Here is a 15340-nt window from a genome sequence, read left to right on the forward strand (position 1 = left end):
TGAAATCAGAAAAGACAATAGGAATGTGCATAATATATTTTCAATAAATCACTTTTTTAATGGGAAAGGAAAATTGGAAGAGATAAAAAAACAAACCAAGTTATAAGGGGTTATAGTGTAAAAAGCCTTGCATATCAGCCTAAGAAAAATTAATAGAGGTTTTTGAGTTCAAAGTGGATGAGGTGTAACAATCTTTTTTTTTTTAAGATTTTATTTATTCATTTGACAGAGAGAGAGAGAGAGATCACAAGTAGGCAGAGAGGCAGGCAGAGAGAGGGAAGCAGGCTCCCTGCTGAGCAGAGAGCCCAATGCAGGGCTTGATCCCAGGACCCTGAGATCATGACCTGAGCCGAAGGCAGAGGCTTAACCCACGGAACCACACAGGCGCCCCAAGGTGTAACAATCTTGAAAATTAAACTCTTCAATTTTTTAAATTTAATGATGCCAATAATGACAGGAAATGGGTATAAGCCTTTTATAATTTATAAAATGCTTTATAAATAGGCTGATACTGAAGTTACTATAGCATCAAAAAATTATAATGATTTATGCAATAGAGCATCCTTAACCTCTCCCCTGTTAGTGGGGAATAAAAAGATGAAAAGGAGGGAAAAAAGAAAGATCAAAAAGAAAAAGCTGTGTACCTACAGTGAAGTAGCCAAGTGTCACCAATGATGTCCTAGATTGCCTACCTCAGCTACCCTGAGGATAATAAGTATTAAAATGCTTACCAATAAGAAGACTTTTTAGCCTTCTGTAGTCTTCTGTTACATCAAAATCATCACCAGCAAATATTAACATGGGTTTTGTTCCCTCAGGACATTTACTATTCTATGAAATGGAAAAAAAAATTATAATGATATAATTATCAATTCTCAACTGTTTATAAGCTCATTTTATAATAGTCAATACTTACATACATTGATTAGTTTTCATATTTTGTCCTAAAACTGTATTTATGAATACTGATAAAATCTAAAGCCTTGGGGTACCTGGGTGGCTCAGTCGGTTAAGCGTCTGCCTTCGACTCAGGTCACGATCCCAGGGGGCCGGGGTGGAGCCCCACATGGGGCTCCCTGCTCAGTGGGGAGTCTGCTTCTCCCTCTACCCCTCCCCCTGCTCATGATCCCTGTGTCTCTCGCATAAATAAAATATATATTTTTTAAATCTAAGGGGCGCCTGGGTGGCTCAGTGGGTTAAGTCTCTGCCTTCGGCTCAGGTCATAATCTCAGGTCCTGGGATCAAGCCCTCCATCAGGCTCTCTGCTCAGCAGGAAGCCTGCTTCCCGTCCCCCCCCCCCCTGCCTGCTTCTCTGTCTACTTGTGATCTCTGTTAAATAAGTAAATAAAATCTTAAAAAAAAAATCTAAAAACTTAAAACTACATTTGCAACTTTTAAACTAAAATACAGTTTTTTGCTTCATTCCCTCACATTTTCAAATTAATAAGCGGTCAAAGAATGATGCAAGCTACTTTTTAACATTATTCTATTCAAAGAATAAAATAAAAAGCTAAAATGCTGCAAAACATACATAGCCCTTTAATAGTCAGCATCTCAGAGTCTAAAAAGTTAATTTCTTTGAATTATTTACTACCACTGTGCCTTTCCTACTGTACCACATAAACAGTATTTTTAGGGGTGCCTGGATAGCTCAGTCTCTTCAGCAGATGCCTTCAGTCAGGATCCTGGGGTCCTCTCCTTTTGCCTCCCTCTTGGTGCAGTGTGCGTGCTCTCTCTCTCACTTGCTCTCTCAAATAAATTTTAAAAACTTTAATAAACAGTATTTTTAAATGAAAACTAATCTCAACTACCAACTAAACATTCACATGGGAAGAAACAGAATTTCATACAAGCTACAGAAAGTATGACGAAACCTCGCCAGAATGATTGAGGCTCTTACAGTAAAAAAAGTATTTTGTCCACTTTTGGATTTTTTTTTTAATACAAAGAAGAACATGGTATGAATAATAAGAACCTTTAAAAGCCAACAGAATAGGGCACCTGGGTGGCTCAGTGGGTTAAGCCTCTGCCTTCGCCTCAGGTCATGATCTCAGGGTCCTGGGATCAAGCCCTGCATTGGGTCTGCTCAGCAAGTAGCCTGCTTCCCCCTCTCTCGCTGCCTGCCTCTCCACTTGTTTGTGATCTCTGTCAAATAAATAAATAAATAAAAATTCTTTAACTGAACGATTAATTTCTGAAGGCAAACAAGTGTTAAGTCTGAGCTTCCATTGATTCTAGCACCACCACTCTGGTTCCAGTCAAGAACTCTACAAATCTAGAAATAAACAAACAAACACAAGAAAACAAACATCCTCTGCCCAGGACCAGAGGTCACCTGTTGCTTCCCCATTCACCGTGACCACTTTTGTTGACACACTGCTTCCAAACTCTGAATCTTAACTGTCTATACTTAGGAGGTGTGCCTAAGATCTGTCTGTGTTGACTTAGGGCCTGAACAGACCTACCAGACCCAATGACTCTTCCACCTTCTGTCTGTGCTGACCCCTATGTCTATGGGGTTGTTTAAGTATACAGAAGGTAGGAGAAAGTAATGTGACATCCTGACCACAATGCATAGTAAAAAAATATGACCCAGTATACACATCATAAAAATGTAACTGAATGAGGGGGCACCTGGGTGGCTCAGTTGGTTAAGCATCTACCTTCCCTTCAGGTCATGATCCCAGGGTCCTAGGACTAAGCGCCTCATCGGGCTCCCTGCTCATAGAGAGCCTGCTTCTCCCTCTCCCTCTGCCCCTTGCCCCTGCTTGTGCTCTCTCTGTCTCTCTCTCACTTGCTCACTCTAGCTCTACCTCAAATAAATAAAAATATAAAATCTTTTAAAAATATATATATACACACATATTTATATTTTCATACATTTGTTCACAACTGAACAAGTTACATGAAACAGGACTTAACATTTAGGTCATTGAGGGGCGCCTGGGTGGCTCAGCGGGTTAAAGCCTCTGCCTTCAGCTCAGGTCATGATCCCAGGGTCCTGGGATCGAGCCCCGCATCGGGCTCTCTGCTTGGCTGGGAGCCTGCTTCCTCCTTGCTTCCTCCTCTCTCTCTCTCTGCCTGCCTCTCTGCCTACTTGTGATCTCTATCTGTCAAATAAATAAATCTTTAAAAAAAAAAACAAAAACATTTAGGTCATTGATACTTTTCACAATATGAAAACCCAGAGCAAGAAGAAACTGCAACATATGAGCTTTATTTGAATAGTCTGAAAGGCACTAAAACTGCAAATTATAGAAGTACTATGATTATAATATACTAAAAAATCATAATTGTGTGACATCCTTGAACTAACCTTCTGAATTACTTTTTTTAAGACATATTTATTTCAGAGAGAGAGAGGAAGGGCACGACCCCAGGGAGGGGCAGAGGGAGGGAAAAGCTTTAGCAAACTCTTCACTGAGTACAGAGCCCCACGTGGGGCTCCATCTTACGACCATCAGAGATCATGACCTGAGCTGAAACCAAGAGTTGGACGCTTAACCTACTGTGTCATAAATCACACACAAAATTCCCAAATAAAGTATCTGCAATGTATCTTATCCTATCTAAAATAAAACCAACTAGCCTTAAATTTTACCATCTCATTCATTAAGGCTTATGTTATATAAAATAACCATCCCTAGAAATTTGGCCATATCTTAGAAAACAGAGTCCTAGAATCATCACTCAAATTTCCTGGTAGAATCGAATCACCTGTTCCTTGAGAGTGAACAGAAGGATAAGGCAAGTAAAAAAAAGAAATACTGTTGAAAAGTTCTTTTTTTTTTTTTTTTTAAGATTTTATTCATTTATTTGACAGAGAGAGAGAGAGATCACAAGTAGGCAGAGAGGCAGGCAGAGAGAGAGGAGGAAGCAGGCTCCCTGCGGAGCAGAGAGCCCGATGCGGGGCTCGATCCCAGGACCCTGAGTTCATGACCTGAGCCGAAGGCAGCGGCTTAATCCACTGAGCCACCCAGGCGCCCCACTGTTGAAAAGTTCTTTTTTTTTTTTTTTAAAGATTTTATTTATTTATTTGACAGAGATCACAAGTAGACAGAGGAGGAAGCAGGCATCCCGCTGAGCAGAGAGCCCGATGCGGGGCTCGATCCCAGGACCCCGGGATCACGACCCAAGTCGAAAGCAGAGGCTTTAACCCACTGAGCCACCCAGGCGCCCCTGTTGAAAAGTTCTTAAAAATAAAGAGGTAGTGCTCGCTTCGGCAGCACACATACTAAAAAAATAAATAAATAAATAAAGAGGTAGACATAAAAAGGAAATAAATATGAAGAGGAAGTATAACAAACATGCAATTCCAAAACAAACTAAAAATAGAAGGTTAGAATGGAATAATGAGGTAAAAGTGAAGGTCTGGCTAATAGTCTATGTAGAGGTGGGCACCTGGGAGGCTCAGCCAGATGACTGTCTGCCTTCTGCTCAGGTTATGATCCTGGGGTCCTGGGACTGAGCTCTGTGTCCAGCTCCCTGATCAGCAGAGAACCTGCTCTCCTTCTCCCTCTTCCCCTCTCCCCTGCTCATGTTCTCTCACTCAAATAAATTAGATAAATAATTTTTTTTAACTTAAAAAAATAGTCAGTGTTGGAACTACCAATGTAAGCAGATCATCATCATTAATTAGTGACTTTTACAGTTATGGATATGCTCCATGGGTGAAAATTTAGTACTTAATTTTTAAATGGTTCTTGTTAGGAAAAATCTCACAATAATAATTTTGTGGTCTGGTATACAAGTTACACAATAACATAAGTATTTCTTTGCTTAGAAAGTAAAATGCAAAGAGTGGAAGAGTTGGCATGCTCGCACCAGCCAGGGCGCACACCCACTAACAGGTGACCAAGCAGCAGCAGTGACGAAGGTGAGATGGGGATATGCTGCTCATCTCTGAGGGTTCATGCGTTGCAAAGACAAACTATAATAAAATGATCGCTTCCACCATAATAAAGCATCACAGTTTATACATTTCCCCAAACACCTTCCAAAATACTATCTTCGCTGATTAGCATTTCACATATTACCTCATTTGATATTGTTATACCTATTTATTTAATTTTTTAAAGATTTATGTATGTATTTTAGAGAGAGAGAGAGAGAGAGAGCAGGGTGAGAGGCAGAGGGAAAGGATCTCAAGCTAACCCCCTGCTGAGCACAGAGGCCAACAAGGCTTGATCTCACAATCCTCTGATCATGACCTGAGTAGAAATCAAGAGTCAAACACTGACTAAATAAGCCATCCAGGTACCCCCAATATTGTTATACCTGTTTAATACTTGACTGCGAGTGAAGGTCAAGGAAGTAACTGACTTGTCCCATTACAAGTCATCTAAATGGCCAACACAGGCTTGCAACCCAAATGTTCTGCCTCGAAACCCAATCTCGGGACGCTGTTCTACCTTGTACCTGAAGAAGCTGCTGTAGCTATGTCAGGATCTGGTAAGAGCCTTTTTCAAACCCACAGAAAACTTGGAAGGCATATCCTCCTTTTAGGGAAGACTAGGAAAAAGAGTCATATATTTTACAATTCTTTCAACTATACCATTGGTGACTTTCAAAGACCCATAAACTAAGAACAATTACGAAACTGTCCATTACAAACTTCAATATGCATTCTTTCAGTGTTTGGTTATACCATTTACTATACGCATGACTCCAGGTCACCAATAAAGTTCCTCTGGATCTTGCTCTCCAACTCTACACAACAGAGAAAGTAATTTCAGCCTTACACAGGGTGGCCATGAAGTCTAAATAAAATAACTATTTGATGGAGTATTTGATGGAACAGATTAAGCCAGAAACAGAATTCTGAAGGAGAAGAAGCCCAATCTGGACACAAGAACTGAATTAGGACAGTTTTCTTGCCTTTCTATTTTAGAATCCCATTCAAAGAAGACACAAAGATGAAAGTCCTGAAGGGAAGGGCTGAACCAGCATTTTGGTGACCAGCAACCTAAATACTGTAGGGTCAGCTAGAGCATCCTAGGTTTAGAACAGGTTCACTTTGAAAACTCTGATACTGAGGTGCCTGGGTGGTTCAGTCAAAATCTGCCTTCCGATCAGGTCATGATCCCAGGATCCTGGGATCAAGCCCCACATTGGGCTCCCTGCTCAGTAGGGAGCCTGCTTCTCCCTCTGCCTCTCCCCCAATCCCCACTTGTGCTCTCTCTCACTCACCCTCTCTCTCAAATAAATAAAATCTTTAAAAGAAAGAAAGAAAGAAAGAAAACAAACTCTGGTATTTCTGAGGTTCCGTAAAATAGGTGCTATGACAATTCAGAGGGGGAGGAGGGAATTTAAACTATGGGCCCAGGCAAGAGTTAATAATCGCTCTGTAGTCTAACTGCCAGAAGATCCACACTTGTGTTATATGCCGTACGACTTCTTTTTAAAGTGAAGTAAAATTTGCTTTTATCTCAGAGAACACTAGGATAAAAATAAAGTTCTTTCTCTTTAAGCTACAAAACCGTAACAGTACTCTTCACCACAAGATGTCACTATTGCCCAAGAGCAATATTACAAAATGCTTTTTTTTTTTAAATTTTTTTTTTAAAGATTTTATTTATTTTTTCAACAGACAGAGATCACAAGTAGGCAGAGAGGCAGGCAGGGGACGGGGCAGGGGAAGCAGGCTCCCTGTTGAGCACAGAGCCTGATGCAGGGCTCGATCCCAAGACCCTGGGATCATGACCTGAGCCAAAGGCAGAGGCTTTTTTAACCCACTGAGCCACCCAGGCGCCCCCAAAATGCCTTTTATTTTTATGCTTAGTATCTTACCTTAATATCTTTTAGAGAGACAAATTTCTCGATACCTAATTCAATCATATCCAGCACATGGTAGTCATACATACGACCTAGAAGGAAAATACATTTTCTTTTAAGCATTTATTTTTCCCAAACAGCCATCTTATATGTACCCACTTAATCTGCATGTTCAAAATGTTAGTCTCTGCCTCTTTTTTCCCCTCATACCCCACCAAACATGTCCCCTCTTTCTTAAACTTTCAACTCTACCTAGAACAGATTGTTGCAATCCTGGCCCTGAAAGAATCTTGGAAATTATTTAGCCAAACTCCCTTATTTTATGTAAGAGTAAATAAAGGCTCACAGAAGGAAAAGGACTTGCCTACCCCAGTGACCATGCCAGACCAAGTGCAATACTTACCAGGGAAGGGTTCATTTATGTGGTAGGTATGCTACTTTGTGTTTTTCTTCTCTAACACTGACTTAAGGTACATACATTTTACCTTAGGAAAATATCTACAACTTCAGGTAAAGTGATATTTACATGCCTATTGTTTACCTGCAATCTGGTAGATAAAAAGGTTTATTCAAAATCACAAGGAAAATTTTTTTTAAAACTAGCTTAGAGCTTACTTGATACTCCTGAATCCTCAACACCATCAATTTAACCTGAGTCACAAAACTGACTCTGTAAATAACAATATTAGAAAGTAAATGACAGGGGCGCCTGGGTGGCTCAGATGTTAAAGCATCTGCCTTTTGCTCGGGTCATGATCCTAGAGGCCTAGGATCAGGGTCCCCGCTCAGTGGGGAGTCTGCTTCTCCCTCTCCCTTTGCCCCTCCCTTTGCTCCTTCTCCCTCTCGCTCTCTCTTTCCCTCCCTCCTTCTCACTTACTCTCTCACTCAAATAAATAAATAAAAATCTTAACAAAAAAAAGTAAATGGTATTTACCTATTACTAGATTATTTGGCCGCTTCTTATTATGGGAGCCAAACATAAACAAAGAGCAATCTGACTTCTTTGAAAAGAATTCCTGTAAAACCAAAAAAAATTCTAATTAATGCATTAATATAAGCACTTTAAGAACCATACCCTCTGAACTTTACAAAAAGTAATGAATACTTAATGAACTAGATAGGATTAAGCCGAGGGAAAGGGACTTTATTTCTAGCTTTTTACTACAATTTTCTGATTTGGGTGTACCTAAAGAAAAGAAATAAGTTCAGGACTAAAATGTGCTGGCTGCCTGGGTGGCTCAGTCATTAAGCGTCTGCCCTCAGCTCAGGTCATGGTCCCAGGGTTCTGGGATCGAGCCCCACATCCACCTCCCTGCTCGGCAGAAAGCCTGTGTCTCACTCTCCCACTCCCCCGGCTTGTGTTCCCTCTCTCGCTGTCAAATAAAGAAAATCTTAAAAAAAAAAAAAAAAAGACAGAAAACATGCTGAAGAGTTTAGATTATTAAATAAACTGAGAGTATTTATTCTCAGCTATGTAGTTTTGGAACAGCACACTGAGTATTTCATTTGCTGAACAAAGGCCTTTATTTACTAGACATCACTGCTACCATCAATGGTACATCTTACCATCCATTCAAAATACACATGAATAGGGGCATCTGGGTAGCTCAGCTGGTTAAGCCTACAAATGTTTTTTTAAAGATTTGAGAGAGAGAGAGAGAGAGAGCATGTGCACAAGTATGGGCCAGGCTCAGAAGGAGAGGGAGAAGCAGACTCCCTGCTGAGAGCAGAGCTCAACTCCAGACTCAATCCCAGGACCCTGAGATCAAGACCTGAGCCAAAGGCAGCAGCTGCTTAACCAACTGAGTCACCCAGGAACCTCTAAGCCTCCAATTCTTGATTTCAGCTCCGGTCATGATCTCGTGGTTGTGGGATCAAGCCCTATGTTGAGCTCTGTGCTCTGCAGAATGTAGGCATGGAGCCTACTTTTAAAAAAAAAATTTTTTTTTAAGTGTCCAAATAAATGAAAATGCTTTCTTAAAATGTTTTTTTTTTTTTTTTACTTTCTCTTACTATAACACCCCAAAGCTATCCATAAACTACCTTTCACATATATGTATAGTACTCATCTCTGTTGTTCTTCTACATAAAAATTCTACCTTTTGTTAAAATTCTAAAGCAAGCATAGTCAAATTATCTGCAAAAGGCCAGAGAGTAACTATTTTCAGGCCTTTTATATGCTTTTATAAAGAAACCCTTTAAGGAAAAAAAAAAAAGAAACCCTTTAAGAATACAAAAATCAGGGTGCCTGAGTAGCTTAGTCGATTAAACGTCCCAACTTCAGCTCAGATCATGATTCCAGGGTCCTGGGATCAAGTCCCACATTTGCCTCTGCCTCTCCGTCTCTCATGAATAAATAAGTAAAATCTTTTAAAAAAAATTTTTTAATTAAAAAAAATAAAAATACAAAAATCATTCTTAGTTTATGGGCCTCACAAAAACAGGGATTTAACCCACAGGAGGTATATTTGCTAACTCTTGTTCTAATGCACAGTTCCAAAATCATAGTATAAGAAATGTGCTTGAAAAAAAAAAGTCCTGCTAAAGGGATACATGGTCAGGAGGAGGAATTCAACCACATTTCCAACTTGGCCACTGTTTCTACAGCCATTTTGAGCTCTACTAGTCTGCGATTTTCTACATCCAGTGAAATATCTCCTATCTCTGGAAGTGGAATATCAAAGAGAGGAAAGACACAATTTCAAGTGTAAGAAAAATCATCATATCAAAATAAGATTGAAAAAGAAGTACAGAGGGACGCCTGGGTGGCTCAGTCAGTTAAGCATCTGCCTTCAGATCAGTTCATAGTCCCAGGGTCCTGGGGTTGGGCTCCACATCAGGCTCCCTGCTCAACGAGGAGTCTTGTTTCTCCCTTGGTTCCTTCCCCCCATCCCACTCGTTGTTCTCAAATAAAATCCTTTTTTAAAAATGGTTAAAGGGGTGCCTGGGTGGCTCAGTTGCTTAAGTGTCTGCCTTTAGCTCAGGTCATGATCCCAGAGCCCTGGGATCAAGCACCACACCAGGCTCCTTGCTCAGCGGGGAGTCTGCTTCTCCCTCTGTCTCTCCCCCTACTCATGCTATCTCCCTCCCTCTCTCTCTCTCTCAAATAAATAAAATCTTTAAAAAACAATTTTTAAAAACACTGAATATTGATTTTTCTTAATATGTTATAATCTTCAATGCAGTTAGTTGCTACATTAGGAGAAGTTCAATATTAGTCTTCTAATTAATTACTGAAATTCTACTGAATAGTTCATTCTTTTAAATTCACTAAGAGAGGGGCGTCTGTGTGGCTCCAGTATCAAATAAATAGATAAAATATTTTAAAAATTAATTAATTAATTCACTAAGAGAGCCTGGGTGGCTTTGACAGTTACGCATCTGAGTCTTGATTTCAGCTCAGATCATGATCTCAGGACTCCAGGATCAAGCCCCGTGTTGGGCACCACTCAGTCAGCAGGGAATCTGCTTAAGGACTCTCCCTCTAGCTCTCCTCTTCCACCGCTGCTCATGTGCACGTAAATGCATGTTCTCTTTCACTCTAAAATAAATCTTTAAAAAATAAATTCACTAACTAAAAGGGAAAAACAAGTACTGGTGTTACCCTCAAGAGAACATAATTCCATCCCAATTTTATTTTTTTTTAAGATTTTTATTTATTCACTTGATAGAGATCACAAGTAGGCAGAGAGGCAGGCAGAGAGGGAGAGGGGAAATCAGGCTCCCTGCCAAGCAGAGAGCCCGATGCGGGGCTCGATCCCAGGACCCGGGGATCACGACCTGAGCTGAAGGCAGAGGCTTAACCCACTGAGCCACCCAGGCGCCCCAACATTCCAATTTTTTTTTTTCAGTATCTTTTAATCTTTTTTTTTTTTTTAATAAGGTCTACACCCAATGTGGTGCTTAAACTCAAAACCCAGAGATCCAGAGTCACATACTCTACTGACTAAGCCAGCCAGGCGTCCCCCATTCTGACTTTTTTAAAGTCAATTTATTTATCTATTTTTTATTAAAGATTGTATTTATTTATTTGACAGAGAGAGACACAGCGAGAGAGGGAACACAAGCAGGAGCACTAGGAGAGGGAAAGCAGGCTTCCCACCAAGCAGGGAGCCTGATGCAGTGCTCAATCCCAGGAGGCTGGGATCAAGACCAGAGCCGAAGGCAGGCAATTAACAAATAAGCCACCCAGGTGCCCCTTTCTAAGTCGATTTAGTTTAAACCACTTATTCTCTTAAGATTTTCTTTGGAAAGAAAGAAATACCATCACATACCCAAAGTCCATTCAACATTCTCCACTTACTAGATACCATCCTTTATCTTCTGATTTCATTCACTAGCCTTTTTCATTTAGTTTGGTTGCCAATACACTCAAATAGGAATTTGATTAGTAAAACAACTGACAATTGTTAGAAACAATTCAGGTAGCATTCCTTGTTCTAAAAATACTCAAAGAAGTCGGATTTTTAAAAATCAAACATGCTTTATAAAAAGACCTATAACAAGCTTCCTTTTGATAATCTATTAATTGTGCACATAAGGGGTGCCTGGGTGGCTCAGTGGGTTAAAGCCTCTGCCTTTGGCTCAGGTCATGATCCCAGGGTCCTGGGATCAAGCCCCACATCAGGCTCCCTGCTCAGCAGGGAGCCAGTTCCTCCTCTCTCTCTGCGCCTGCCCCTTTGCCTATTTGTGATCTCTCTCTGTCAAATAAATAAATAAAATATTTTTTTAAAAAAATTGTGCACATAAAATATAATTCAGCTTTAAAAATTCTGTCAATATACTTGCAAGCAGTGAATGATATTGGTCATAGTGAGATATAAAATCTGTAGTCATAATTTGGAAAATATAAAAGTTCTTATTTCAAAAAAATAAATGTCTTATTTCCCTTCTACTTCACATTAAAATTCCCTCATATAGGATGATTTCTAATTCAGAAACATCAAGATTAGAAGTACTCAAAGAGTACTAATTAGTCTGACTAATCATTTACATATTCTCTTAAATCAGAAAGATTCTTGGGATGCCTGGGTGGCACAGTCAGTTAAGTGACCAATTCTTAGTTTCGGCTGAGGTAGTGATCTCAGGGTCTTGGGATTGAGCCCTGTGCTGGGCTCCACACTCAGTATGGAGTCTGCTTAAGATTCTCTCTCCTTCTCCCTTTGCCCCTCCCCTCCCCGCATGCACGCTCTAAAATAAATAAACTAAAAAAAAAAAAAAAAATTCTTGTACTCACCAATGACGTCTGATCCTCAAACGGTCTTGTAATGTTTTTCCTAAGAATATTTTTAAAAGGTGACCTTAATTTTAATAATCTTAACAGTAATTTACCCATAATAATTAAATAATATATTAAACAAGGATAACTTTATATTCAGACAATCAAAAATAAAGCTGGAGGGATAGTCATTCATTCAAATATATATTTAGTGCCTATTATGTGCCAGGCACTGTTTTAAGAGCTAAGGATCCTAGAAAACAATCAAGATCCTTGCTTTCATGGAGCCCACATTCTAATGGGAAAATAAAAATTTCAAAAATAAATGCAGTGATGAAAATAAAATAGGGTATTCTATTGGTATGAAGAGTAGAAAATGACTATTTGAGCTGAGATAATGAATAAGTCATTGAAAAATTCTGAGGCTAAGAGTATTCTAGGAAGAAGGAACAGAATAAACAAAGATCCTGAGAAGGAAACAAGCTTAGACTATTCAAGAAATGGAAAGAAGGCAAGTGTCACTGAAGCTTAGTGTGCAAAGGGAAAATGGTGGGGCATGAGGTCAACAATGAAGATATGGCTCAGATTATGTAGGGCCTTGTTGTTCAAGTTAAGTAATGTAGATATTTACAGAGTAATGGGAAGAACTGAAGAGTTTCAGGCAGGAGTGGTAACTCAAATTTCCTTTTTAAAGGACTGCTCTGTGCACTATGTAAGAATGTAACATAGTATGGCAAAACTGAAAAGAGTTAGTAAGAAACTAGTGCAATAATCTAGAAGGGAAAGAAAAAAATGGTGCACTGGATTAGGAACATTAGTAGCAGAGCTGGAGAAGCAGTGGGCAAAACATGCTATCTTTTTTTTTTTAAGATTTTATTTATTTATTTGACAGAGAGGGAGATCACAAATAGGCAGAGAAGCAGGCAGAGGGGGAAAGGGAAGCAGGCTCCCTGCTGAGCAGAGAGTTCCACACAGGGCTCGATCCTAGGACCCTGAGATCATGACCTAAGCCGAAGGCAGAGGCTTAATCCACTGAGCCACCCAGGCGCCCAGAACATGCTATCTTTCATGCAAAAGGGAAAGAAATACAAATAAATATTTTTCTTTCCTTAAATATGCATAGACAAATTCTGGTAAAATATGTAAGAAACTAATGAGAGGGGGTTGTTCTAGGAAGAGTGTTTATATTTTCACTTATAACTTCTGATTTCTAATTATGTAAATGAAGTTTCTATAAAATACTTCATAATTTTTATGAACCAAAATTTATATACAACATGATCTCACTTTTGCTTAAAGAATAAAATAGGGACTCCTGGGGGGCTCTGTTGGTTGGACAGCCAACTCTTGATTTTGGCTCAGATCATGATCTCAGGGTCCTGGAATTAAGCCCCACCTCCTGCTCTACACTCAAAGGGGAGTCTGTTTGAGGATTCTCTCTCCCTCTGCTCCTACCCCCTTTACACACTTATTTATAAAATAAATCTTTAAAAAAAGGAATAAAATAAAGTGAAAATGTGAAATGTGTGTGAAAATGGGTGAAGGGGAGTGGGAGATACAGGTTTCCCATTATGGAACCAATAAGTCATGGGAATAAAAGATACAGTATGAGGAATATAGTCAATATCATAATAGTGACAGCTGATAGCTACAGTTCTAGTGAGCAGAGCATACTGTACAGACTTGTCAAATCACTATGTTTTACACTTGGAACTAATGTAACATTGTGTGTCAACTATACTCAAAAAATACATACATACAGAGAAAAAATACATCAGAATGTATAATTATTCACTCCATTATCCATTATCCTGATTATCTAAGAGAAATATGTATTACCTCATAGTCAGTAAAAAAAGAGTATAACTTTTAATGATGCAAGGCAAACAGACCATGAAAAATTATTGCAGCATTTATGGTTAATAGCTAATTGTAATTCACAAATAAGTAAATATGACCTGTTGGAAACACAGAAAATTCAAATTAAACGAAGTATGATTTTCACTACATAAAAATATAAACCAAAGTAGGTAATGGTCCATGGACTTGTATATTACACTCTGCCAAAAGGACAATCTTTTCAAAAAGCAATATAATTAATATGCCCTATTGAGCATGAAGCTGTACCCAGTAATCTCATGTCTAGGAATCTCATGTAAGAACTAATTCAAAAGGATAACTCATTTGTGTAAAATGGCCATTGTGGCATTATTTATAACAGCAAAAAAGGAAAACCTAAATTCCCTCAAATTAAGTTACAAGTAAATTTTAATATAACCATTTAATAGGCATTATACTAGCAATGAAAATAACATCTAAAGGATCACCTATCAATAGAAAAACGTTTATAATATGAGAAAGGCTTGATATAAAATTTAATGTATGGCAACAACACAGAAAATTTTTAGGTATTTTGTTAATGAAAGAAAATAGACTCCACGGGCTACCTGTTGTATGATTCCATTTATGTGACATTCATAAAAGGAAAAACTTTAAGGATGAAAAGCAGTTCACTGGTCAAAGGAGTAGGGGAGGGGTGGACTACAAGCACTCACTGCGCAAAGGTTCAGGATGATGGAACTATCTCTGTATCACGAACTGTAGTGCTAGACACAATTCAATGCATTTTTCCAAAACCCACAAAACTGTACACCACAGAGAGTAAATTTTACACACGTAAATTAAAACAACCACCAGGATGTGGAGAAAAACCCAAAACAGAATACAAACTGTAATAAACAACCCTAATTGTAGTTTGAAGGAATAACAATCACATTAAAGAGGCAGGAAAAAACCTAACCTATATTACATTGGGAAATAGTATTTGAACTGGATATTCTAAAGCTAAAAACAGAAAAACTATACACACATTCTATACTCTAGTTAATTTGTTTCTTATAGGATGAGAAATTCTGCAACTATGTATGTATTAGAATTACACAATTAAATAAATATGTATACTATCAATAATGAAACCCAGGTTTCTTGAGGCCAGAACAGAAAAGTTACAAGTAAGGAAGTGAGTAAAGAAGAAAGGCTGGAATGAGGTCTGTGGCATTGGGCTGCAACTAGAAGTATTAGTATGAACGCATGATTTTTAGTATCGATAATAACTGAGGGTCTTTAAAATATATAAATATAAATTTAGATTGCATGCATGCATAGGTTAATATGCATAATACATATTTTAAGCTCTGTCTGCTGAAGGGATCTAGAGACAATGACACTCCCATACTTAGTTCCCAGATCTTTGTTTCTAAATTATCAGTCTCCAATATATGGAAACAGGGCTCCATACAGAAGGGGCTGACTCCAGGGCTGTTGTAAGGAAAAATAAAAGATGAGCAT

At 38.8% G+C, this 15340-nt stretch overlaps 1 protein-coding gene across 2 annotated transcripts in view; it reads right to left on the reverse strand.

Moving 5' to 3' along the window:
• Positions 1-15340, reverse strand: part of RPF2 (ribosome production factor 2 homolog) — a 43055-nt gene that overhangs the window by 20251 nt on the left and 7464 nt on the right. For both annotated transcript variants that reach the window (XM_046004103.1, XM_046004104.1), the window contains exons 4-7: positions 12011-12050; positions 7709-7790; positions 6790-6866; positions 732-831 (exon numbers count right to left, since the gene is read on the reverse strand). In XM_046004103.1, coding sequence (XP_045860059.1) covers positions 732-831; positions 6790-6866; positions 7709-7790; positions 12011-12050 — 299 coding nt within the window. The remainder of the gene's footprint in view (positions 1-731; positions 832-6789; positions 6867-7708; positions 7791-12010; positions 12051-15340) is intronic.

Source organism: Meles meles, chromosome 5, assembly GCF_922984935.1.
Source record: "Meles meles chromosome 5, mMelMel3.1 paternal haplotype, whole genome shotgun sequence".
Classification (NCBI taxonomy): domain Eukaryota; kingdom Metazoa; phylum Chordata; class Mammalia; order Carnivora; family Mustelidae; genus Meles; species Meles meles.